Source organism: Rana temporaria, chromosome 3, assembly GCF_905171775.1.
Source record: "Rana temporaria chromosome 3, aRanTem1.1, whole genome shotgun sequence".
NCBI classification, from domain to species: Eukaryota; Metazoa; Chordata; class Amphibia; order Anura; family Ranidae; genus Rana; species Rana temporaria.
The window spans coordinates 432,195,147-432,221,309 of NC_053491.1; the positions used below are offsets into that span (position 1 = coordinate 432,195,147).

At 43.1% G+C, this 26,163-nt stretch overlaps 1 protein-coding gene across 1 annotated transcript in view; it reads right to left on the reverse strand.

Moving 5' to 3' along the window:
* Positions 1-879: 879 nt before the first annotated feature.
* Positions 880-26,163, reverse strand: part of COLGALT1 (collagen beta(1-O)galactosyltransferase 1) — a 91,623-nt gene continuing 66,339 nt past the window's right edge. Inside the window, exons 9-12 of the mRNA XM_040346349.1 lie at positions 11,439-11,571; positions 8,641-8,768; positions 3,085-3,291; positions 880-1,841 (exon numbers count right to left, since the gene is read on the reverse strand). Coding sequence (XP_040202283.1) covers positions 1,574-1,841; positions 3,085-3,291; positions 8,641-8,768; positions 11,439-11,571 — 736 coding nt within the window. The 3' untranslated portion in view covers positions 880-1,573. The remainder of the gene's footprint in view (positions 1,842-3,084; positions 3,292-8,640; positions 8,769-11,438; positions 11,572-26,163) is intronic.

The window sequence follows — 26,163 nt, forward strand, 5'->3', positions numbered from 1 at the left end:
TGTGTCTGCCACCATTGTGCATAAATGGTTCAAGGGCATTTTGCCAGTTTGTTAGGAACCAATAATTAACACGCGAAAACAATCGGTGGGCCGATAACAAGTAGTGCCATTAAAGTATACCTAAAGGCAAAACTTTTTTAATGTTTGGATAAAGTGGAGAGGGATTAGAACACCTGCCAGTTTTTATTGCTGTCTGTGCCCCCGTTAAGAAGATTCATCCTTTCCATTTGTCCTGTTTACCATTATCATTGAAAGTAAAAGAATCCCACATTTTGAGTTGTCCCCAGAAAAGTACAGCGTTTTCCCAAAAATAAGCCCGGGTCTTATATTCATTTTGGCAACAAAAGACACAGTAGGGCTTATTTTCAGGGTAGGTCTTACCATGTAATGTGCTGTCTTCTCTCTCCCTGCCTAACAGGAATCCCCAGTGTGAACCGAGTTAAAATGCTTGTAAAATCCTATAACCCACTCTATTACAGGAGTGTATAATGTACCATGTGTGAGTTTCTGTAATATAATTGTGCCAAATACCTGCGTTATAGCGCCACTCTGTGAGCCGCCGGATCTCTCTTTCCCACAATTATATTACAGAAACACACACATTGTACATTATATACTACTGTAATAGAGTGGATTATAGGATTTAACAAGCATTTTAAACTAGGGCTTATTTTCGGGGTAGGGCTTATATTGCAGCTCTCCTGGAAAATAGCACTAGGTCTTATTTTTGGGGAAACACAGTAATAGAGGCGAAATCTTCCAATGAAAACACTAGTTCTGGTGACCTGGGGGTCCCCAAGGAATTCCTTTAATTTGCAGGGATTTCTTCTCACTTCCTGTTTGGCTATGGGACAGGAAGTGAAGGGAAATTTTTGCAATGGGACACAAATAACCTTCCCTTACTCTAAAATGAAATAATAAAAAAATGTTTTGCCTCTAGCTCCACTTTAAGGTTTTAGGAACTTCACTGTTAATCATACATTAGCTTCCTTACTGCAATAACTGATTGTAAAAAAAAAAAAAAAAAAAAGAAAAAAGCCACACGTGTAGGAAGACAGGGGTGCAAAAAGCCTGGGACACCGACACACACTTTTAGGACTGCCCTCATTAACAAACAATGAATTAGACAGGTTGGGGGTTTTCTGTTGAAATCTGAGATTGAACACATTGCCCTTGTGTACTGGAGCTGCACAGCCCTGACCCAGGCCAACCTATTTTTTTTATGTTGACCTCCTGGATTTCATTTTACCCATCATGCCCCTGAACAGGAAGCTTTATTTGCGGCAGATGGGGACTGTTTGCTCTTGCAATTACATAAATAATTATTATTATTATTAGTATTAACCCCGACCTCATAAGAAAAAAGACCATGTCTTCCCCAAAGATAGCTCTGCTCCCAGCTGGGCCGTTCCATGTGAACTCAGCAGAGGAGTAGTCGGTCATACAGGTGCGCATATCTGCGCGTTCTTTGGTCTGTCACAAAAGGTCCCGTAGCCTCACCGTTAGTAATCAAACAGCTCGCCCTGCGCACAAAGCTCAGACGCTGGATGGGATCGTGGACTTGGCACGGAGGTCATAGCTCGTCGCGGGCGGCGCTGTCAAATGGGGAGCGGAGAGACGGGGTGTTTATGGCTTCACTGCGCAGCTTCTCCTGTTGTTGGGTCTTTTGGGACTTGGCTCTGTCCCAGTCAGTGGTCTCCGTCACGTTGTCCCACAGTACAGAAGTCTCTGTGTCACTGACGTAGCCCTCGTCCCCGGTGTAGTGGGTTGGGTATAGCAGCAGAGGCTCCACAGAGAAGGCTTGCAGGTCCCGCGGTGAGAAGAAAGAGGAGTAATCAGAGCTGTATGCAGACAGAGAAATGAATGAAAAAAAACATTAACCACTACATTACCGAGCCTATTTCTGAGATTTGGCGTTTACAAGTTAAAAAACATTTTTTTTTGCTAGAAAATGACTTCGAAATTTATATATATATATATATATATATATATATATATATATATATATATTAGTGCTGTCAAGCAATTAAAATTTCTAATCGCTATTAATCGCATTAATGTCATAGTTAACTCACGATTAATCGCGCGATTTTTTGTTTTCTTATTTATTTTAATTTTTTTTAGAATATTAAAAATTGAGTTTTTTTATTTTTTTACATTTTGATCACTTTTATTGCTGTCACAAGGAATGTAAACATCCCTTGTGACAGCAATAGGTGGTGACAGGTACTCTTTATGGAGGGATCGGTGTCTAAAACACCTCCGAGCCCTCCTTTCCACTTCAAAGTATTCAGATCGCCGAAAACGGCGATTCTGAATACTGTGTACTTTTTTAAATCCGGCGCCATTGGCAGCCGAGAAACCCGGAAGTGACGTCATGACGCCGCTTCCGTGGTTTCAATGCGGAGACTGAATCATCATCCCGGTATAACCCCCGAACGTTAATCGCGCGATAAAAAAATTGACGGGTTCTAACACCCTAGAGACAGTGGCAGTTGTTGCAATACTTTGTTACACCGTATTTGCGCAGCGGTCTTACAAGCGCACTTTGTTGGGAAAATATACACTTTTTTTAATTAAAAAATAAGACAACAGAAAAGTTAGCCCAATTTTTTTTTTTATGTTGTTACGCCTAGTAAATTGATACCCAACATGTCATACTTCAATATTGCGCCCGCTCGTGGATTGGCGACAAACTTTTACCCTTTAAAATCTCTATAGGCGACGTTTAAAAAAAAATTCTACAGGTTGCATGTTTTTTGAGTTACTAAAGAACAATACAATACAAAATAACTTTTGCGATAATTCAATACACATTACGTCAAATAAACATATGGTATAGATCAGTGGTCATCAACCCTGTCCTCAGGACCCACTAACAGGCCAGGTTTCATGTATTACCTTGGGGAGATGCAGACTAGAATACTGCAGTCACTGAGCAGCAAATATCACCTGTGATGTATTTCAGTTATCTTGCAAACCTGGCCTGTTAGTGGGCCCTGAGGACAGGTTTGATGGCCACTGGTATAGAGGGTATAGCAAAACAAAAAAAAGTGTACTGCAAAGTGAAACTGCTGCACTCACACTGGATGCTTGTCGTACATGACGGGCAGGAATTCATCCACAGGAAGCATCTTGGTCAGAGGTTCGGCATTCATCAGCTTTTTTGCTCCCTGAAGAGAGATCAGGTACCCCAGTGTCCAGTATGAATAATCAGCAATGACCAAGTTGCGGACCCCTGGAACTGACTCTTCGGGTTCCTCTACCTGCATTCGTTTCCGGCCCATATAGCTGCAAGACAGACAAGAGGCTCGGATCAGTGCAATCTACTGAACAGTATCACTGCAACTTTATAAAGAAAAACAGAAAGAGGGGCAACTCCACACATCAGCCTGTGTACAAGGGGCACAGGGGGCACTCTGCTGAACAGCTTCAATGTAAATATACTGAGAGTGAGAAGAATCAACTCAAATGCAACCTCTACACTAATGACAATACACACTCATAGCTTAATCTGGTCATACATTAATAGAATTGTGTTAAAAAGTTTTATTTAAAAAAAAAAAAAAAACATTACATTTTCTTATTTTTAGAGGGGTCAAATGGACATTCGTTTTTGACCCCAGTGATGAGAAAATTCAAAGGAGCAGGAAGAAACATTTTTTTTTTTTTTGAACAAAAGAATTTGTAACAGTGTATGTGGGTTTTTCAATCGTCCATTCGTTCCAAAATCAAATGTTTAAAAAGGGGTTGTAAACCTTTGAGTTTTTTCACCTTAATGCATCCTATGCATTGAGGTGAAAAAAACACCTTGCAGTCCCCGTTTTACTTACCTGAGCCCCGAATCTCCAATGGCGCGATCCCACGTCGTTCTCGCCATGCCTGATCGACTCTCCATTGGATAGTTTAATAGCAGCGCAGCCATTGGCTCCCGCTGCTGTCAATCAACTCCAATGATGCGGCCGCCGGGGCCGAGTCATACAATCGACGGCTATGGCACAGGAGCGTGCCCGCAAGTTAACCACCTCGGGATAGAGCTTCCCAGAGGGGGTTAGCTCTTGTGGGGAGGAGCCGCAAGAGCCACCGTGGGACCCCAGATGAGGACGATCGGGGCCACTCTGTGCAAAAAACGAACTGCACAGTAGAGGGAAGTATGAAATGTTTATTTAAAAATAAATGAACCTTTAGGCCTCATTCACACTTGGCGGACTCCATCGCTACGGAGTCCGCCTGCTCCTGTCGGCTCAGCGGGAGATCAGTCCGCAGATCTCCGCTGAGCAGACGGATGACAAGCTCCTCTCTGCTCACTGAGCGGGGAGGGGCTTGTCGGGCACCGCTGTCTCCTATGGAGCGATCTGATGAAAACAGACAGCATGTCCGTTTTCATCAGATCTTACCCGATCCGATCCGCATGGACGGATGGGGACGTGGCCCCCATACGTCTGTTTTTAGCGGGTCGAATGTCAGCGAACATGTCTCCGCTGACATCCGACGCTCCATACCGATGCATTGAGCGGGCCGTTCAGGTCCCTGACAGACGGACCCGAACGGCCAAGTGTGAATGAGGCCTTAGTGTCACTTTAAAGTAAACAAAGTACTTTCAAACAACATTCTTCAAATATCCTGAGAATTTTCGTATGAACAATCATTCAAATATCTACTAGTGTAGGCCAGCTTTGGTCATAGTAGATCCATGAAATCAGTGTAAAACAAACAAAGTCGATCAGTAGTTTGAATACTGTTAAACTACAGTGGCCATACGTGGAACAAAAGTTGGCTGGTCCCTGAGGAAGCTTATTACTGAAGGAATAAAGAATTTAAACAGATAACAGCAATCTCAGTTGTTTCAGTTACACCTGCATGAATGTTCTGCAAGAGACTGCTGAAGTTCTTGGCTACATCGGTCTTTGTGTTTTCAGCAATACCTGCATTCCCATTGTGTAATACTATCATTCCTCTCCAATGCCCTGTACACACCAGCGGAATTTCCGTCAGAAAAAAGTTGGATGGTTTCTCCGACGGAATTCCGCTCGAGCTTGGCTTGCATGCACACGGTCACACAAGTTCTCTGAACTTTCCTCCGTCAAGAACGCGGTGACGTACAACACTACGACGAGGCGAGAAAAAGAAGTTCAATGCTTCCAAGCATGCGTCGAATTGTTTCCGAGCATGTGTGTTTTTTCCCGTGGGAATTCCATACAGACGAACAAATTTTTCCAAAATTGAGAACCTGCTCTCAAACTTTTGCTGGCAGAAATTCCGACAGCAAAAGTCTGATGGAGCATACACAGGGTCGGAATTTCAGATGAAAAGCTCACATCAGACTTTTGCTGGCGGAAATTCCGCTTGTGTGTATGGGGCATTAGTAACCAATCTCAGGAATAGGAAGGGGGGAAAACTTACCCAAAGGGACAGCAGACAATAAAAACCTGGCAGAGACCCATGTCATTTCATACTATCAGACTATTCTTACTTTACATTTGGGGAGCAATATTTGTACAAGGTGTATTAATACTATAGGTTTCTGCTTTGTTTATATACCGCTTTTACCTCTTGTTTTTTTTTTTATTGAAAAATCTCAATGAATTTCAGTAAAAGAAAAACCTGGTAGAGGACTTCCTGGCTGGAGTTCAGCTTCAACAAATCAAGAGTATGAGAGCCAGAAAGCAGGCTGTAGGAACATTCCAACTGGAATTCCTCTATTCATGAAGGCTGGAGGACTAAAATAAAGTGTCTATATATACACAGTGCTGTGAAAAAGGATGTATCCCATTCCTGATTTCTTCTTTTTTGCATATTTGTCACACTTAAATTATTATTAAGATCATCAAACAAATTCTAATATTACACAAAGATAACCCGAGTAAATCCAAAATGCAGTTTTAAATGAGATTTAAAATTTATTAACGGTAAAAAGCTGTCCAAACCTGCCTGGCCCTATGTGAAAAAATAATTGCCCACCTAAACACAATAATTGGTTGTGCCACCCTTGGCGGCAACTACTCTTTGTAGAATTGTTTTAATTCAGCCACATTGGAGGGTTTTCCAGCATGGACAGCCTTTTTAACTAGTTACCGACCGCCCACCGTCGTTATACGTCGGCACTTTAAAGATGGATATCCCGGTAACGGCAGCAGCTGCTGCCACAACCAAGATATCCATCTCTTCAGTGGGCGGTCCTGTCAACGATAATGGCGGTCTCCACGGCGGATTCGCCGCGAGATCGCCGTTATCGGTGGCGGGAGAGGGGCCCCCCCCTCCCGCCGCTTACCGTAGCCGTCGGTAGCGGCGGAGGAGATCGGGTGCGCTCGACTGCTGACTGGGGATGCGAGTGAGGGAAAAATATCCTTCACCCGTCCCCATAGCTCTGCTGGGCGGAAGTGACGCCAAAAAGTCAGTCCCGCCCAGCGTCTTAAAGAAACCTTTTTCTTTTTTTTTTGTCATTTGAGAAAATGACAGTTTCAATTTTTATTTTATTTTTTGCATTTAAACCTAAATATGAGATGTGAGGTCTTTTTGACCCCAGATCTCATATTTAAGAGGACCTGTCATGCTTTTTTCTATTACAAGGGATGTTTACATTCCTTGTAATAAAAATAAAAGTGATAATTTTTTTATTTCAGTGTTAAAAATTGTAAAATAAATAAAAATAAATACGAAAAAAAAAAAAAAGTTTTAAAGCGCCCCGTCCCGACGAGCTTGCGCGCAGAAGCGAACGCATACGCGAGTAGCGCCCGCATATGAAAACGGTGTTCAAACCCCACAAGTGAGGTATCGCCGCAATCGTTAGAGCGAGAGCAATAATTCTAGCCCTAGACCTCCTCTGTAACTCAAAAAATGCAACCTGTAGAATTTTTTAAACGTCGCCTATAGAGATTTTTAAGGGTAAAAGTTTGACGCCATGCCACGAGCGGGCGCAATTTTTAAGCGTGACATGTTGGGTATCATTTTACTCGGCGTAACATTATCTTTCACAATATGTTTTTAAATTTTAAAAAAGGTGATTTTTTTCCAAAAAAAGTGCGCTTGTAAGACCGCTGCGCAAATACGGTGTGACAAAAAGTATTGCAATGACTGCCATTTTATTCTCTAGGGTGTAAGAAAAAAAAGATATATAATGTTTGGGGGTTTTAAGTAATTTTATAGCAAAAAAAAAAGTTTTAGTCCCGTAAACACTGAATCTGAAAAACAGGCTCGGGGCTTAAGTGGTTAAGGTCATGCCACAGCATCTCAATCGGATTTAAGTCTAGACTTTGACTAGGCCACTCCAAAACCTTAATTTGTTTTGTTTTTTGTCTTTTAAAGTTGGACTTTCTGGTGAGTTTCAGATTGTTGTCCTGCTGTATAACCCAAGTACGCTAGAGGTCAGGAACTGATGGACGGAAATTCTTTTTCAGGATTTTCTGGTAGAGCGTAGAATTCATGGTTCTATAAATTATGGCAAGTCGTCCAGGTCCTGAAGCTGCAAAGCAGCACCAGACCATCACACTACCACCACGTTTGTCTGTTGGTATGATGTTCTTGTTATGAAATGCTGTGTTCGTTTTATACGAGATGTAACGGGACGTACACCTTCCAAAAATTTCAACTTTTGTCTCATCAGTCCACAGAATATTTGCCAAAAAGTCTTGGGGGATAATCCAGATTTTTTTGGCAAATGTTAGATGAGCATTTGTGTTCTTTTTGGTCAGCAGTGGCTTTGGACTTGGAACTCTCCCATGGAAGCCATTTTTTCCCAGTCTCTTTCTTATTGTTAAATCTTAACCGGAGACAAGCGAGGCCTGCAGTTCTTTAGACGTTGTTCTGGGATCTTTAATGGCTTCATGGAGGTTGTTCTCTTGGAGTAAATTTGGTAGGCCGGTCACCCCTGGGAAGATTTACCACTGTTCCAAGTTTCCTCCATTTGTGGATAATTGTCTCCCCATGGTTCCCTGGAGTCCCAAAGCCTTAGAAATGTAACCTTTTCCAGACTGATACATGTCAATTACTTTGTTTCTCATCTGTCCTTGAATTTCTTTAGATCGCGGCATTATGTGTTGCTTTTTGAGATCTTTTAGTGTGCTTCATTTTGTCACACAGCTTTTATTTAGGTGATTTCTTGATTCAACAGGTCTGGCAGTAATCAGGTCTTGGTGTGGCAAGTGAAATTTAACTCTGCTTTCCAAAAAATGTGGTTAATCACAGTTCATCCATGATTTGGCGGGGTGGGGGGGTTACTTTTTCATATAGGGGCGGGATAGTTTGGAAAGCTTTTTTGTTTCCCCTTAATAAACAAAATCACCATTTAAAAACTGCATTTTGTATCTACTCAGGTTATCTTTGTGCAATATAAAAATGTATTTGATGATCTGAACCATTTAAGTGTGACAAATATGCAAAAAAATCAGGAAGGGGAGAAATACCTTTTCCCAGCACTGTATGTGTTACTAGAAGGAAAACATAGTAGAATTCCTCACTACTGTACACATTCCAGGACAGCCATGTTTACTATATATTACGACACACTACTAAATATTTACAGCATGGTAAGAAAACTGCTGTTCTTATTTAGTCCTAATTCCACTTGTAGAATGAATGAATTCATTACATAAATAACATTCTCTGTCCCTTCCCCTCACTCTGCACCCAAACATCTCTCACATGAGGTCCCAGTCCAGCTGTGCCTTCTCCACGTCCTGCAGCAAGTTCTCCAGACGCCTCTTAAAGAAGATTTCAAATCTCAGGTCATCTTCCAATACGGCGGAGATGGCGAGTGAACGTTCCACAATCTATGAGAGTGGGCGAGATTACAGCGAGCATTAGGCTGGCAAGTTTTCAGGAATTTTTTTTTGTAGGAGTGTGTGTATATATGTATATGTGTGTATATATATATATATATATATATATATATATATATATATATATATATATATATATATATATATATATATATATATATATATATATATATATATATATATATATATATAGCCACGTGTACCATTGATATATATATATACAGTGAGGAAAATAAGTATTTGAACACCCTGCTATTTTGCAAGTTCTCCCACTTGGAAACCATGGAGGGGTCTGAAATTGTTATCATAGGTGCATGTCCACTGTGAGAGACATAATCAAAAAAAAAATCCAGAAATCACAATGTATGATTTTTTTAACTATTTATTTGTATGATACAGCTGCAAATAAGTATTTGAACACCTGAGAAAATCAATGTTAATATTTGGTACAGTAGCCTTTGTTTGCAATTACAGAGGCCAAACGTTTCTTGTAGTTTTTCACCAGGTTTGCACACACTGGAGGAGGGATTTTGGCCCACTCCTCCACACAGATCTTCTCTAGATCAGTCAGGTTTCTGGGCTGTCTCTGAGAAACACGGAGTTTGAGCTCCCTCCAAAGATTCTCTATTGGGTTTAGGTCTGGAGACTGGCTAGGCCACGCCAGAACCTTGATATGCTTCTTACAGAGCCACTCCTTGGTTATCCTGGCTGTGTGCTTCGGGTCATTGTCATGTTGGAAGACCCAGCCTCGACCCATCTTCAAAGCTCTAACTGAGGGAAGGAGGTTGTTGCCCAAAATCTCGCAATACATGGCCCCGGTCATCCTCTCCTTAATACAGGGCAGTCGCCCTGTCCCATGTGCAGAAAAACGCTCCCAAAGCATGATGCTACCACCCCAATGCTTCACAGTAGGGATGGTGTTCTTGGGATGGTACTCATCATTCTTCTTCCTCCAAACACGGTTAGTGGAATTATGACCAAAAAGTTCTATTTTGGTCTCATCTGACCACATGACTTTCTCCCATGACTCCTCTGGATCATCCAAATGGTCATTGGCAAACTTAAGACGGGCCTTGACATGTGCTGGTTTAAGCAGGGGAACCTTCCGTGCCATGCATGATTTCAAACCATGACGTCTTAGTGTATTACCAACAGTAACCTTGGAAACAGTGGTCCCAGCTCTTTTCAGGTCATTGACCAGCTCCTCCCGTGTAGTCCTGGGCTGATTTCTCACCTTTCTTAGGATCATTGAGACCCCACGAGGTGAGATTTTGCATGGAGCCCCAGTCCGAGGGAGATTGACAGTCATGTTTAGCTTCTTCCATTTTCTAATGATTGCTCCAACAGTGGACCTTTTTTCACCAAGCTGCTTGGCAATTTCCCCGTAGCCCTTTCCAGCCTTGTGGAGGTGTACAATTTTGTCTCTAGTGTCTTTGGACAGCTCTTTGGTCTTGGCCATGTTAGTAGTTGGATTCTTACTGATTGTATGGGGTGGACAGGTGTCTTTATGCAGCTAATGACCTCAAACAGGTGCATCTAATTTAGGATAATAAATGGAGTGGAGGTGGACATTTTAAAGGCAGACTAACAGGTCTTTGAGGGTCAGAATTCTAGCTGATAGACAGGTGTTCAAATACTTATTTGCAGCTGTATCATACAAATAAATAGTTAAAAATCATAAATTGTGATTTCTGGAATTTTTTTTTTGGATTATGTCTCTCACAGTGGACATGCACCTACGATGACAATTTCAGACCCCTCCATGATTTCCAAGTGGGAGAACATGCAAAATAGCAGGGTGTTCAAATACTTATTTTCCTCACTGTATATATATATATATAATCTCTCAATGGGACACGTGGCTATATATATATATGTTACACACACACACACATATATATACACACACACAGTAAAACCTTGAATTGCGAGCATAATTCGTTCCAGAAGCATGCTTGTAATCCAAAGCATAAGAAATAATGGACACTCAAATGATTCGTTCCACAACCATTTATTCATAAGTCCTTCAGTCTATAGTCCATATAAAAAGATTATAGCAATGTGATTGGTTGTGTAACTATAAAATGTCCATCCACAAATGGAAGCCTCCCCAAGGGGATTAGAAGCAAACGCCAGCAGGAGCTACAGAGTATAAAAAAAGAAGAGCCGCCTCCAAGTGTAACCATATTGCTACACTTCGACCCCTTTCACACTGAGCTGCCCATAGCGTCGGCGGTAAAACGCCCCTATTTTTTACCGCCGATGCTATGGTTGGATTTAAGGCGCATTTCGGCCGCTAGCAGGGCGCCTTTAACCCCCGCTAGCGACCGAGAAAGGGCATTGCGGGCGATATAGCCACAGTGTCCCATTCCTCTGGCTTTCACACTGGAGACAATAGAGCAGCTGTTTGAGTGCGGATTGCAGGCGCTATTTTTAATGCTATAGCGCCTGCAATACGCCCTCAGTGTAAAAGGGGTCTTAGAGGCAGCTCCCTTCTATCTTATACTCTTATATCATGACATCACTTGTATATCAAGTCAAAACTTACTAAAAAATGTTGCTCATCTTGCAAAACGCTCTCAAACCAAGGTACTCACATTTCCACCTCCTCAAGCTGAACTGCCCAGACCCATCTTTTTCCATGAGGTCCCCCCTCCTCACCTCCTTCCAGATGTTGTAGTGACTGAGGAAACAGCCCATCTCTCCTCGTGTCAGGGGGCGGCCATGATAAGGATCCTTGTATCCAGGGAGCATCTTTACACCCATAGCGGTCACCTGAGTTTCATTCAATGACCTAGATAGATAAGGATATGGATATATCAAACAGACTAAACAAAGTCCTCATAGTGATCTTTACACAGCAGGGATTCTTCACCAAGGATGTCCATACTACTGGGGGTATGGGAACAAAAATTGACTTCTGTAGAATCACACAGTGCCCATACATGAACCAAAATTATTATTATTTTTTTTTTCTATTATATTACTTTGCAAATAAATATATGTTCTTCATGAATTTTGGTCAACCTGTATTTTGCTAAATTTCTTTGGTGATAATAACCCAAATCAGTATATGGTATTTAGTCTGTAGCGAAGTTATACAGTCCAAAAACTATGGTATATATTTGAAAATTCAATAAGCCTGATGTACTGACAGACTATCAAAAATGTCAGGATAGTACAAATACCCCCCCCCCCCCCAAATACTTTTTGGAAAGTAGACAGTCCAAGGTATTTAGTAAGAGGCACATTAAGTTTTTTGGGGTAAAATTAAAAAAATTGTGCATTCATTTAAAATTATTATTTTTTTACATACTGTCACCGGAGGTGAACCAGCCGAATTTCGATCCATGTATGGCCGGCTTTAAATGAAGACATTCTTCTGGTGGCCCAGGATGCCTCGTGTCATTTGTAAGGGCATCAAACGTAGACACACACCTTCATGTGCGTATAATCAAAGAAGTTTTGAGAACATGCCCACAATTCATCATAAAGAGTATAGAAATAGCCCTTGGACATCCTCTTCGAGACTATGGAATGCACCCAATACCAGCGCAACACTCTTTTCCTACTGAACCATTCTTTCAATGATCTTGAACTGGACCAAACCAAGTGTCAAAGAGAGCAAAGTATATGAATACATCTTTCAAAGAATTCACAAAAATGCCCGACATGACACCACAAACTAACCATACCTCAAAGCAGATCATTTCCTGTACATCACTTCCCCTTTAAGAACTTCTCTAGAGAAAAAAAACACTTTCATCTGCTTCTAACAAGCTTTTCTGATGCCCCCCCCCCCCCCCCACAACGCTTCAAAAAACACAAATGGTGTCAATGCCACCTCTGAGAAATTTGTGTTCGTTGCGGAATTCGTGGGTGGTAGTTGCAGAATTTGCCGGGCGCTGAAGAGTCTGAGCGGGTGGTAGTTGTGGAATTTGCGAGCACCGGTGAGTCTGAGTGGGCGGTAGTTGCAGAATTTGCAGGCGCTGGAGAGTCTGAGTGGGTGGCTCCGTGTCGAGTGAGAGTCAGAGAGTGGGCAAGTGAGAGTCAGAGATTGGGCTATCAGCTGGTCGGCTCTGTGGGTGTGAGGGCAGCTGGCCAATCAACAAGCCGGTGGCCGGGGGGAAAGCAGAGAGATGACATCATCTCTCACCGCCCTGCATCCCTGCAGTAACTTCCGCCCTCACTGTGCAGGCAGCAGAGAGATTACATCATCTCTCTGCTGCCTGACACTGACAAGCAAAACACCACCTTAGCAAGTGACAATCCTCAAGGTGTGGCAGGTGAGGTGGCAAGTGACAATCTGCATCTGGTGGCAGGCAAGTGACATTCAGCAACTTGTGGCAGGTGATGTGGCAAGTGACAATCCTCAACTTGTTGAAGGTGGCGTGGCAATCCGCAACTTGTGGCAAGTGGCAATCCGCAACATGTGGCAGGTGACGTGGCAAGTGACAATCCGCAACATGTGGCAGGTGACGTGACAAGCGACAAGCTGCATCTGGTGGCAGGTGACGTGGCAAGTGACAAGCTGCATCTGGTGGCAGGTGACGTGGCAAGTGACACACTCGGGGCTCCCACTGATTCTGCATTATGGTGAGTTGAACTATTTCATTTTATATTACAATGTAATAATAGAAATAATGCATTTCAATCATCCTGACACCAAAACAACCATAGCTGGGAGCAGAGATGTGGATGGCTTTGTATGTTAGCATTTTGAATTTCATATGCTGAATGAGTGGAAGCCGGTGGAGGAATTGGCAGAGAGGGGCTTTCATATCGCAGATGCCCATTTAAAAAAAAAACACACACACACACACACCACAGACCCAAACCTACTTTTACAGCTGGGGCAACCTATATCAAAACATAGCCGGCAGCTCTCATAAAAGAGCTATAAGAATAAAAGCTCCCCCTTTTCATACAAGTCCTTTTACAGAATTTAAAATAGATCTAATTTGCACATAGATTAAATTCATTTATCCACACAAATGATTAGCATAGCAATCTGTTCATGTGTGTGGACAGATTTCATTGATGCAGCAATTTATTTTAAATGTATGTTTGTATGGAAAGTGTGCGGCATTCAAGCTTCCTTGGGAATTGGCATTTCCCACCCATAGTTGGCTCACACAAAACTGAAATGTTTAGAACAAAGGGTGGTAGATAGCTGTGGTTGAAAGCTGATGGAAAGCAACCAATGTGCCAAATGCACAGTCAGCATTATAGTCGTACAACAGCAGCCAAAAATCAGATAGAACGTTCATCAGGAGTGTATGTGAATGCAGCCACCGCATCTAATGATTGGTTAGCTGTCATATTACAATTTTGGTGTTGGGTTTAATAACGCAACAAGGCACAAGGTTTTTTACCTTCACTACATTATATGCATGAAGGTTAAAAACTTTCTGTGGACTTATCGGAGCCCCCTCTCGATCCAGCAATGTCCAGCAGAGCCTTGCCTCTCTGGAGACTCGCACTTTTGATTAGGTTTTGGCAGCAGTGGGAGCGATTTGCTCTAGCTGCCATCAATCACAGCCAGTGAGTCAATTAGGAGACAGAGGGGCAGGGCTGAGCCACAGCTCTGTGTCTGAATGGACACACATAGCTACGGCTCGGGTGCCCCATAGCAAGCTGCTTGCTGTGGAGGGACTTGGGAGGGAGGGGCCAGATGTGGGACCTGAGAAGAGGAGGATCTGGGCTGCTCTGTACAAAATCACTGCACAGTGCAAGGTAAGTGTGACATGTTTGTTATTTTTTTTTTAAATACCGTATTTATCGGCGTATAACGCGCACAGGAGTATAACACGCACCCTAACCTTAAGAGGGAAGTTTCAGGAAAAAAAACTTTCCACAGCCCCCTGCATATAACATGCAGGCACAGTTTATCCTCTATTTTCAGGGTAAAAAAGTAAGTGTTCTACGCCAATAAATACGGTAAATAACGTGAGTTTAATATTACTTTAAAGCGGGGGTTCACCCTAAAAAAAAAAAAAAAAAAAAAAAAAAGTTTTATCCAGCATACTGCTGACATCAACAGTATGCTGGATTTTTTCTTTTTTTCGGTCTGTACTTACCTTTTTCCGTCGTTTTCACCCGGCTTCCGGGTTCTCGCTCCCCCGGGGAGTAGGCGTTCCTAAGCTCTGCATAGATGAGTGACGTGCGTGTCATCGCCTTCCGAAACAGTGCTCCCTGCATAGTCTAGAGTTGAGAAAAAAAAGTCACTTGCCAGCCCCTTCTACACCGCTCCTCCTGTGTCAGTGTCATTGTAAAACAAAGCTTGTAAATATCTCTATAGCTCCGTTTTTTCTGGCTGCTCTCCTCCTCCGAGTGTAGCTTTGATTGGAGGAGGAGAGCGGTCACATGACCATCTGTGTAACATCAGAGGAGAGCAGTCATGTGACCAGGTCAGTGAAAATAAACGGAGCTATTGAGGTACATGGAAGCTTCAGTTTGCAATAGGAGTGACACAGGAGGAGCAGTGTGGAAGGGGCTGACAGTGATTTTTTTTTTTACTTAACTGTAGAGAATGCTGGCAGGACTGTACCAGGAGACTGGGGGTCTCATGGGAGTGCAGTGTGGCTGTGTACTGGATAGGGGGGATGTATAATGGATGGGGAGGCTGTGTACTAGATGGGGGGGGGGGATGTATAGTGGATGGGGGGCTGTACTGGATAGGGGAATGTGTACTGGATGGGTGGTATGTATAATAGACGGGAGCTGTATAATGGATGAGGGGTGTGTACTGGATGGGGGGGGGGATGTATAATGAATGGGGGGGGGGGGGGGCTGTGTACTGTAAAGAGGGCTATGAAAAAAAGAATTCCTTAAACTCCCCTCTTAAAATTGGGGTGCGTGTTATACGCCGATAAATTCGGTACTTTGATTTACAGACTCAGTAAAATGCCACTAAAATCACAACTGTTGATTTTCATACTGAACCCATGAAGTCAAATCAAAGCACTGAAACAAGAGGATCAGCATGACAGCCAGGCATCCAGATTATTTTTAAATAAGGTCAGTACTGGCAGCCTCCATATTTTCCTGAAGTAGAGCTGACCGATTCTGCCAAAAATGAGAATCATGATTATTTGCCTAGAAAAAAAGATCATGATTCTTGCAACGTAACATCATCTTTCACATTATACAAAAAAATTGGGTCAACTTTATTGCCGGTTCACACTGGGGCGGCACGACTTGTCGTGCGACTCGGCAAGGCGATCTGCAGACGACTTTAGAGGCAACTTGCAAAATGACTTCTGTACTTGAGTCGCTCCTATTAGAACGGTTCCATTGTACAGAACGGGACGCGACTTGTCAGGCGGTTGAGACACCCGACGAGTCGCCCCTGTGTGAACCGGCTCTAACTGTTTAGTTTTGAATTCATTGTGTATTTTTCCCCCTAACAAATTGGGTTTGAAAGACTGCTGTGCAAATACAGTGTGACATAAAATATTACAATAATCACCATTTTATTCTCTAGGGTCTCTGCTAAAAATAAATTCATTTATATATATAATATATGTTTGGAGGTTTTAAGTAATTTTCTATCAATAAAATACTGATTTTAAATTATAAGCAACAAGACCTCATTTACAGACTGAAGTTCATCCCTTTGATTTATAGGTATCTCCCATCCCTGACAAGGTCGATAAACATTTGCCAGCTTTTTTTTGACAGCTGTGAGTGAGCAGAGAATGGCTCTGCACTTACATGAATGAATCATGGAAATGCTGGATTAAGATCGTGAGGGGGGTTGCATCGAGATCAGCTCTACCCTGAAGGTAGATTTTTTTCAAGCATGCTGTCATTGTTCGGCACATACTTGAATCTAGTATCAGCAGGGCATTCCAGCTACATAGGAAGCTGATAAATGAAGCTCACTGTATGGAGTCACGGCACATTGCATGCCTTGACACATATGGTCGATGTTGGGAAGGTGGTGGACCGTCTCCTCAGAAAAACTCTGAAAGCGGAAACTATGAACCATAAATACCACTTCCCCAGAGATGCTGAGCAGATGGAGATGTGGAAGGCTGCACACTTGGAGGAGTTCAATACAGCTGGACATAAGCAGAGCAAGATTTCCCAGCTGCAGCCAGTCACCGCCATGGGAAGTTATAAGGAAAAAAATATGAGCACATCGACATAAAATCTGTGGTGAGGACAGAATTTCCTGGCCGATGTCCCGAACAGCCTGTGCTGAGGGATTTCTGCAGAGAAGCTACAAGAACACTAAGAGGGAAAGCAGGAACCTGGCCGGCCTCGGTCTTTCCTAGAAGAGTAAAGCAAAGAACTACACCGGCCAGGTCTCCTAACCAAAGCTCATTATCGGATGCAGCAATGGTCAATGCCATGGAGAATTCAGAGGCCAATCAGTGCATCCTAGGAGCTGAGCTTTTACGACTCATGTTTTTAGGGCTGTGTTCCACCAAGAACCGTAAAAAATGGTGTTCGTTTTTTTTTAAAATGCATGCAAGCCTACCACCACCCACACGCCTCAGCCAAAGGCTTTGGAGTGACCTATGGTAGAGAATATACTCTCCATTTACCATGCTGGGATGCTGGGAGGTTAGTGTGGGAAAAGTAGATTTTCAGTTTTTGACAAGTCCTTTATTAAAAAGGACTAATGTCCCTCGTGGTAGGTCCAACGTCAATCACAATGTCTTTCGCCACTGCCGACCTGCTGAAAATGAATAAAAACAATCCCCCCTGACCGTGGCTCCTGCCATTCTGTCAGCTCTGGTGTTCTTCTACAACTATGGGGCGTGACCAACAGGTGACGTCAACCGGAGACCCCACCACTTGTGATGTCACAGACCCATCATGCCAGGGGCGGTGATGTAACAAGGGGATGGGGTCTCCGGATGACGTTACCAGATGGCCACGCTCCATAGTTATACAAGAACTGTTAGACACCAGAGCTGACAGAATGGCGGGGGCCAGCGTAGGAGGACACAGGGGACATTAGTAATTTTTAATAAAGAACCTGTCAAAAAACTGACTCAATGGGCCAGATTCACAAAAGAGATACGACGGCGTATCTACTGATACGCCGTCGTATCTCTGTTTCTAACTATGCGGCTGATTCATAGAATCAGTTACGCATAGCTAGTCCCAAGATCCGACAGATGTAATGGACTTACACTGTCGGATCTTAGGATGCAGTACCGCGGCCGCCGCTGGGGGCATTTCTCGTCGTAATCCAGCGTCGGGTATGCAAATTAGCACTTACGGAGATCCACAAAGCTTTTTCCCTTCGTTAAGTCGCCGTGTGTGTTAGTTTGCCGTCGCAAAGATAGGGTACCTTTTACAAAGTGTAAAGTTAGTACACCATGTAAAAGTATACCCGTCTTTCCCGCGTTGCTGTCAATTTTTTTTTTTCCCGCCGCATCTTTTACCCGTCGCGATTCACAAAACTCGGCGCAACGTAACTTCGCGCAAAGCACGTAGGGAAAATAGCGTCGGGAGCATGCGCAGTACGTCCGGCGCGGGAGCGCGCCCAATTTAAATGGGACTCGCCCCATTCGATTGGGCCCGCCTTGCGCCGGAAGGATTTAAGTTACACCGCTGCAAATTTCCAGGTAAGTGCTTTGTGGATCGGGCACCAACTTGTGTAATTTGCGGCGGTGTAACTTAAATCAGAAAAGTTACGTTGCGCCCGCTGGCTGTGAATCTGGCCCAATGTTTTTATTACACTACACTTTTTTGTGAATGGGGGAGCCAGGACCTGAGGGCATGTGGCCTATTAATATTCAGGAGAGAGGGGTGCTCACAAGCTTCCCCCCCTTTCCTTGCCTGCTAGGCTGCATGCTCGAAAAAGGGCTGGTATGGATTTTTTGGGGGGGGGACCCCATGTCGTTCCCCCCCCCCTAATTTCTCAAAGTCGATTAAAATCGGAACCCGTTCACTAAAGTCACATGGAAGTCGGATTGATGTCAGAACAGGGCAACGTTGGATGGACAGTCGCATGACTTTCATGTCACACCAGTGTGAACCGGGCCTAAATATGGCAAAAGTTGATCAATCCGTTTTTTACGTACATGGCTACATTATCACATAATGCAGATCAAAATATTCCACAAACTTCTTAGATAAATACTCCTCCCAAAAAAGCAGTGTCCCGTTAACACTTTCACTAGCAGCAGACATTTTTTTGCGTTTCAGAAAATATAATTTTAGGCCTGAAGATTAGCTAAAACCCCCAAACCCTGATGTTTTCCTCCTGGTGATCTGGCCAGTAACACAAAAATTATATATGTGGACGAGATGCTGTGTCAATAATATTGCCACTGGAGGGTATCATCTCTAAATGAAACCAAGAAAGGTATGACCAAGCCAAAGTGGAACTTTAAATACCCCTCCAGTAAACAAAACACATACAAGCTTACAGGTGCTTACCTAGGAAAAATGAGCGTTGATGTAATGCGTAGGTGCTCCAATTGAATATACGCAAATCATTGTTGCCATCATATCATTATATGTGATTTATATGTACTTTTATTTTTTTAGAACCACAGCAATGTCCAGTTGTATTTACATATGAAATGAGGTCCTGAGGAAGTGAGGTTCTCCATGAAACGTGTCAATCTTCACAACTCAATTTAGAAGGACTACCATATTCTACCGTCTCCATTTCCTTAAATGGAAAACAAGTGGTAGTATCGATGTCCATGTATGCGATTTTAACCAAATTTTAATCGGATGTAATAAAGTTGTGTATATTCTTTTAAGAGGTTTTGTTGTATGCGTTTGTCTACTGGAGGAGTATTTAAAGTCTCACTTTAGCTTGGTCATACCTTTTTCCTGCCCGGTAACACCTCCTGTATAAGAGTGCCCCCAGTCTGAATGAAGGAGCACAGGGGGCACCTTTGGACAGCAGTATTGTCAGTCTGGAGGGAGGGGAGTGTTGGATGCATTAGCAGATTTAGATAAACTAACAAACTGAAGCCAAGCGCCAACTCACAATGTAGAAGCAGTTACAGAAAAAAAAAAAATCTTCTTTTGGGATTATTATTTTACGTAAATAAAAGCCGATCATTGTGTAAGCAGCCTAGCTAGTGTTAAATGGTTTGTCTTATCTCTGTAACACATTCTGCTGGGCAGCTTGTTATTGTGATCTGCTGGCGAGCTTGTCATATTGAACAGACTTACTGACCAGTAATAAGGAAAATAAATCCTAAAACAAAGTTTTAAAGTTTTTTTAAACTAATGTACAAAATGACGGCTTTCCCCTGAGGTTTCCGACTTTGTGGCAGTAGAACTTGACATATAAAGGCAAAAAAATAAAAAATAAAAGATTACGGGACAGAAAGATCACTAATCAGTTTCTCGTTAAAGCCAAATATTCTTACAATAGTAAGCAAAAAATCTTAACAGACGTTCAGAGAACTATTTTCAGATTTATTACACAATCAGCCGACGTGCTCCCAAGAGTGTAAACACACCAACATCTATGGCCTGTGCAAACTTGAACTTTGTGAGAGTGGCCATGTGAGCGCCCTCTAGAGGCACTGCTGCGGAGCCAATGCTGTACAAAAAAAGAAAACAACCAAATAATTCAAAAGTGTTCAAGAAGGAAAGCTAGATTTCTGGTCTGAAATACAGTATTACCTCATTCAACGCTAACATTTCAGGAACACCCTCCTCACTACTTCTATATAAGGCCCCACTGTGGAAAAATCCTCCGACCTTGTCCTCCTACTTCAATTACTGTTCCACTTGGCTTCAGGCCTAGAGGGGTCAGCGGGCCCTCAGATGAACTTCTCATTCATTGCAAGGCCTGCTGGTGAATGGAACTACAGTCTGTTCTGCATGCACCTGGCTTCATTCAAAGCACTGTTCTTTGTCTGCGCTTCCTAAAGGTTTATATGATAACAAAAAATATATTTTATTTATATATATATATATATATATATATATATATATATATATATATATATATATATATATATATATATATATATATATATATATAATTATTTTTTTCAATTAATGGATCACACATGTGAACACGTGGCAGCAAATGTACCAAGGGCATAACTACAAGTCTAGAAAACACAGAAATAAAGTTAGAGAACTGCTATAATTTCAGGCAGGGTATTACTGTACATGCCTTGGCCCTCCCCTTTAAACAACTCAATAACTATTCTGAAGAAACAATAAAGTTCCCAATTTTTAAAACTTAAAGCAGTACCAACGAAAACTATAAAAATAAGATGTGAATGGAGTGTGAAAAGTCAGAACCTTTGCCAGGTTTTGAGCCGTGTCTTCATTGGAGGGATTAAACCCCACTTCCTGCCCTACAGACGCCAACAATGATGGAAAGTAGACAGTTGTCACCAGAACAGTGGTCCAGATTAGACGTTTCCCCTCAACTCTTGTTCCAGTGACAGAGCCTTCCGCCATTATCCCAAATTTGTTTTTTATTTTTGTGCTCATGGTTTCTTAGTACTGAGGGACACAGAGAGTGACCTGAGGGACACGGAGAGTGACCTGAGGGACACGGAGAGTGACCTGAGGGACACGGAGAGTGACCTGAGGGACACGGAGAGTGACCTGAGGGACACGGAGAGTGACCTGAGGGACACGGAGAGTGACCTGAGGGACACGGAGAGTGATGAGGGGGATGACGTCAGCACGTCGGCGGAGCGAGCGACGTGCTGACGTCATCCCCCTCATCACTGAACTCTCACACGAGTGGCTTACCTGGAAACGTCCGGCCGGCGTTACAGGATGAAATGCTTTTTATGTCTGCTCAAATGTGAGTGTTTTACTTTATTTTACATAGTCTTATTAAATCATTCTCTGGTTTTACGCTATGTGGAGCATCTTTTCTTTTATATACTCATGCCATTGAACGCTGTGTGACCCCATATCTTGGTGCGGACAAATCAATTCCCAGTTCCTGTGGTGTGGACACACCAGTTTCAAGCCCCCATTGAGGAGCGACATGCTTGGTTTGGTCCTTGTGAATCCATACGGTGGTGGATTCACAAGTGGTGACCGGGACCAGTTACTAATTGGATTGTGCACGGGTGTTTTCTTCCATCTGAACCCTTCATGGACTGTTTCTGCACTTATTCAGACAAATATATGGACCTTTCTTTACCATGTCTGAACAGTTTTAGATTTTGTAATTTTTCACTTATGTTCACAATTTATATTGTATATATATTGTATATGAATTTTTGTTTATGGTTTTGTGAGCAATCACCTAATTTTTTACTAATCAGTTTATCTATTTGGGCTATAGGGTGCTGCATCCACCCAGGTTCTGTTTGGGTGGCTCCGGCCTACTTTAGCCCACAGATATCACTACACTTGTTAATTGTTTTGAGTGTTATCAAGGTCACATATGATACACTATTTGGGCCTATGCCCACATATGGTTCTCACATGAATCAATCATTTTTGGTTTAGCGCAATTACTTATTTTTTCCATATCTTTTGTTTTTATACACCTTAATTGCTGCTTATCAATCCAACCCCAGCTCTTTAACTTAGCGCAGTTGTCCCCACTATCTTTTTTGTTTGCCAGTAGAGTTGGGCTAAACACCCCCAGTTCCGTTCGTGCCAGAATTCTTAAACATAGAAAAAGTTCAGACCTGAACCCTATTAAAGTCTATGTTACCCAACATGAAAAAAACCAAAAGTCCCCATTTTGAAGGCTTATATGCAAGTTATTGGATATAAAAAGGGTATGGGGGCATGGGTACTGCCCTGGAGGACATCAGGGTATCAATGTCAACTTTTCTTTTTAAAAATATCGTTTTTACAGGAGCAGCGATTTTAATGATGCTTAAAAAGGAGATGTTCAGCCAAAGCTCGTTTGGCTGGGCTTCTCCTATGGGTCACAGGAGGAATTTGTTTTGCACCCCCGTGACGCGCTCTCTGCTGACGTCACTGAAATAAGTCCAGGCACTGCATCATCCCAACAATGGAAGTCTGGATCCGCCAGGTGCCTGGATTGACACCCGTCTCAGCCTCTCAACCTGCTGAGACGGCTGCTCCTGGCCCCTTCACAGCCCAGTGCTCCATACTATTTCAAATGGGGGGGGGGCAGGATCCTATCCTGCCAGGCTACATGCTTGGATAAGGGTCAGATATGGATTTGGGGGGGGGGGGGGCCTCGCAATTTTTCCCCCATTTTTTGGTGTAGGGTTCCCCTTAAAATTCATACCAGACACGAATGACTTGGTATGGATTGGGCCGTTTTTTCCCACTTTTTTCTAGCAATGTCCCCCCCCCCCCCATCATTCAGGTGTCAGCGGGAAAGCCTGTTGACAGCTTAGGACTGCTCCTTGACAATCACTGCTCCTTGACAACTGTTTGCCCAACCAGGGCTTAGAATGCACAGTGCAGCATGCAGTGCATTGTGGGACGCTCGACAGGCGAACAACCCACCCCGAGTGCCCTGCAAATTCGGGTGTTCACAGGTTTATGTTCAGGCTTAAAGGAGTTGTAAAGGTTAATTTGAAGGTTGCAGGCCCCCCAGCCCCCCTGTTTACTTACCTGAGCCCTCAAAAGTCCTCCGTCCAGAACGCGCTTGATGTTGGCCCAGTCTTCTCGGCTATTCATTGGATAGATTGATAGCAGCGCAGCCATTGGCTCGCACTGCTGTCAATCAACTCCAATGACGCGAGGGCAGCTTATGGACGCCGGTTACAGGACTCGGGAGCGCGCCCGCAAGCTAACCCCCTTGGGAGAGCGCTTCCCAGAGGGGGTTAGCTGATGCCGGGAGGAGCCGAGACAGCTGCTGAGGGACCCCAGAAGACAGCGATCGGGGCCACTCTGTGCAAAACGAGCTGCACAGTGGAGGTAAATATAACATGTTAGTTATTTTAAAAAAAAGTGAAGCTTTACAAACACTTTAACATTTGCTCATTTTGAATTTTTCGCCAGTGTGCAATCCTCCTGTAGGCGGCAGTATAACCTGAAAATGAGACTCTGTATCCTTTAATGGACAAGAAAGGAAAAAAAAAATACCATTTTGGCTGGAGTATCACTATAACACAAAGGATTTTCAACACAAAGGAAGCCAAACTCTGCTGAGCTCAAAAGCAGGCAAAAAACGAGGATCAGCCTAAAACATTCAAAATATTTTTCCAAAAAGTCAGGCAGTGGAAAGAAGCAGCTCCAAGTGTGGCCAGGTACAGTTAAGCTTTTCTGTCCTTTCCTGAATCCCAAGAGAAGATCAGTCCCAGCTGTAAGGACACAGAAGTCAATGGTATGTACAGATTTCCGATTGTTACATATGTGAAGCAGAATCTCCACGTGCTGAGGATACCGAGAAGAATCTTGTACAACCATTAACAACTCAGATAAAATGTAAGATTTTTTTCCTTGATTTTTGATGACAAATTTTAACTTGAAAGCCGCACATTTTACTCACCCTGGCTGCCCTGTAGTTTTTATGGTGCTTTGAGCTCGGGAAAGTCTAGTGCACCCCCCCTACCTTTGTTACATTCCAGAAGCTCCAGAAAACTGGTTAAGTCATTTAACCACTTAAGCCCCGGACCTTTAGGCAGCTAAATGCCCAGGCCAGGTTTTGCGATTCGGCACTGCATCGCTTTGACAATTGCGCGGTCGTGCGACGTGGCTCCCAAACAAAATTGGCATCCTTTTTTCCCCACAAATAGAGCTTTCTTTTGGTGGTATTTGATGACCTCTGCGGTTTTTATTTTTTGCGCTATAAACAAAAATAGAGCGACAATTTTGAAAAAAAATCAATATTTTTTACTTTTTGCTATAATAAATATCCCCCAAAAACATATAAATTTTTTTTTCCCCCTCAGTTTAGGCCGATACATATTCTTCTACCTATTTCTGTGAAAAAAAAAAATCGCAATAGGCGTTGATCGATTGGTTTGAGCAAAATTTATAGCGTTTACAAAATAGGGGATAGTTTTATTGCATTTTTATAAATTTTTTTTTTTTTTACTACTAATGGTGGCGATCAGCGATTTTTTCCGTGACTGCGACATTATGGCAGACACTTCGGACAATTTTGACACATTTTTGGGACCATTGTCATTTTCACAGCAAAAAATGCATTTAAATTGCATTGTTTATTGTGAAAATGACAGTTGCAGTTTGGGAGTTAACCACAGGGGGCGCTGAAGGAGTTAGTGTTCACCTAGTGTGTGTTTACAACTGTAGGGGGGTGTGGCTGTAGGACTGACGTCATCGATCGAGTCTCCCTATATAAGGGATCACTCGATCGATGCAGCGCCATAGTGAAGCACGGGGAAGCCGTGTTTACACACGGCTCTCCCCGTTCTTCAGCTCCGGGGAGCGATCGCGACGGAGCGGCTATAAACGAATAGCCGCGCCGTCGTCCCGGATCGCTCCCCGCGGGAATCCGACCGCCGCATGTAGTGGGGGGGTCCCGATCGGACCCCCCACCCGCTAGAAGGCAAGGACGTACATGTACGCCCATTTGCCTGTACGTGCCATTCTGTGGACGTACATTTACATGTGGCGGTCGGGAAGTGGTTAAACGAGAATCATGATAGAAATGAGAAATGGCCCAAGTGATACAAAGACAGGAAGGGGCATCAACATACCCCCAGCAAAGCGGTGTTGGGCCAAAGCATTTTCACAGGAGCTCTTATCCCACTAAAATGTAATTTTTTTAAAGGGAACCTGTCATAATAGATTTATAGGAGCTACTACTTGTGACTAAGTTTACAAACCACAAGTTTCTGGGATATTATCCAAATCCTTTGAGTCACAGGATTAGCATAACTGTCTGGGAACTTACATCTTGTAAGAGAAAAAATAGATAAATAAATCACTATGCTGTGATAGATCCATAGATGTCATAGCTATGACTAAGCACTAGTTTCAGTGCGAAATGCATCAGAAGTCAGGTTTTATTTTATTTTGCTGTGACTTGTAGTGCTGTCCTTTTAATAAAAGGCTACAATTTGTTCAGAGTGCGGCTGTCCAGAGACAATCTTTGTTCCTGCTTTGCCAAGTGCATTGCCTGCACCTGAGTTGTCGGCAACGGAGGATATTCATCTGGGTTCCCACCTGGAGCGGCGATTCCCTTTCCTCTGGATTTGCTGGTAATCGGCTCCCTGACAGCACGTGAGGAGAAGACTGCTGATAACCAGCAAAGACTGTTTACACCATGATTAGCTGTGATTGGACACAGCTAGTCACATGGTAAAGAGCCGCTGTGATTGTTTTTTTACCCTGATCTGTGATCAGTTGTGTGTGGAGGACACAGATCCACGCCAATGAGTGCGGGAGGCGCAATCACAGGAGAATGTCCATATACGCCCTCCCAGCAATGTGAGACCGCACTGTAGCTGTTTTTCGGATATAGCGCGGGTGGGAGGTGGTTAAAAAATGTTTATTATTTTTTAAAACACTT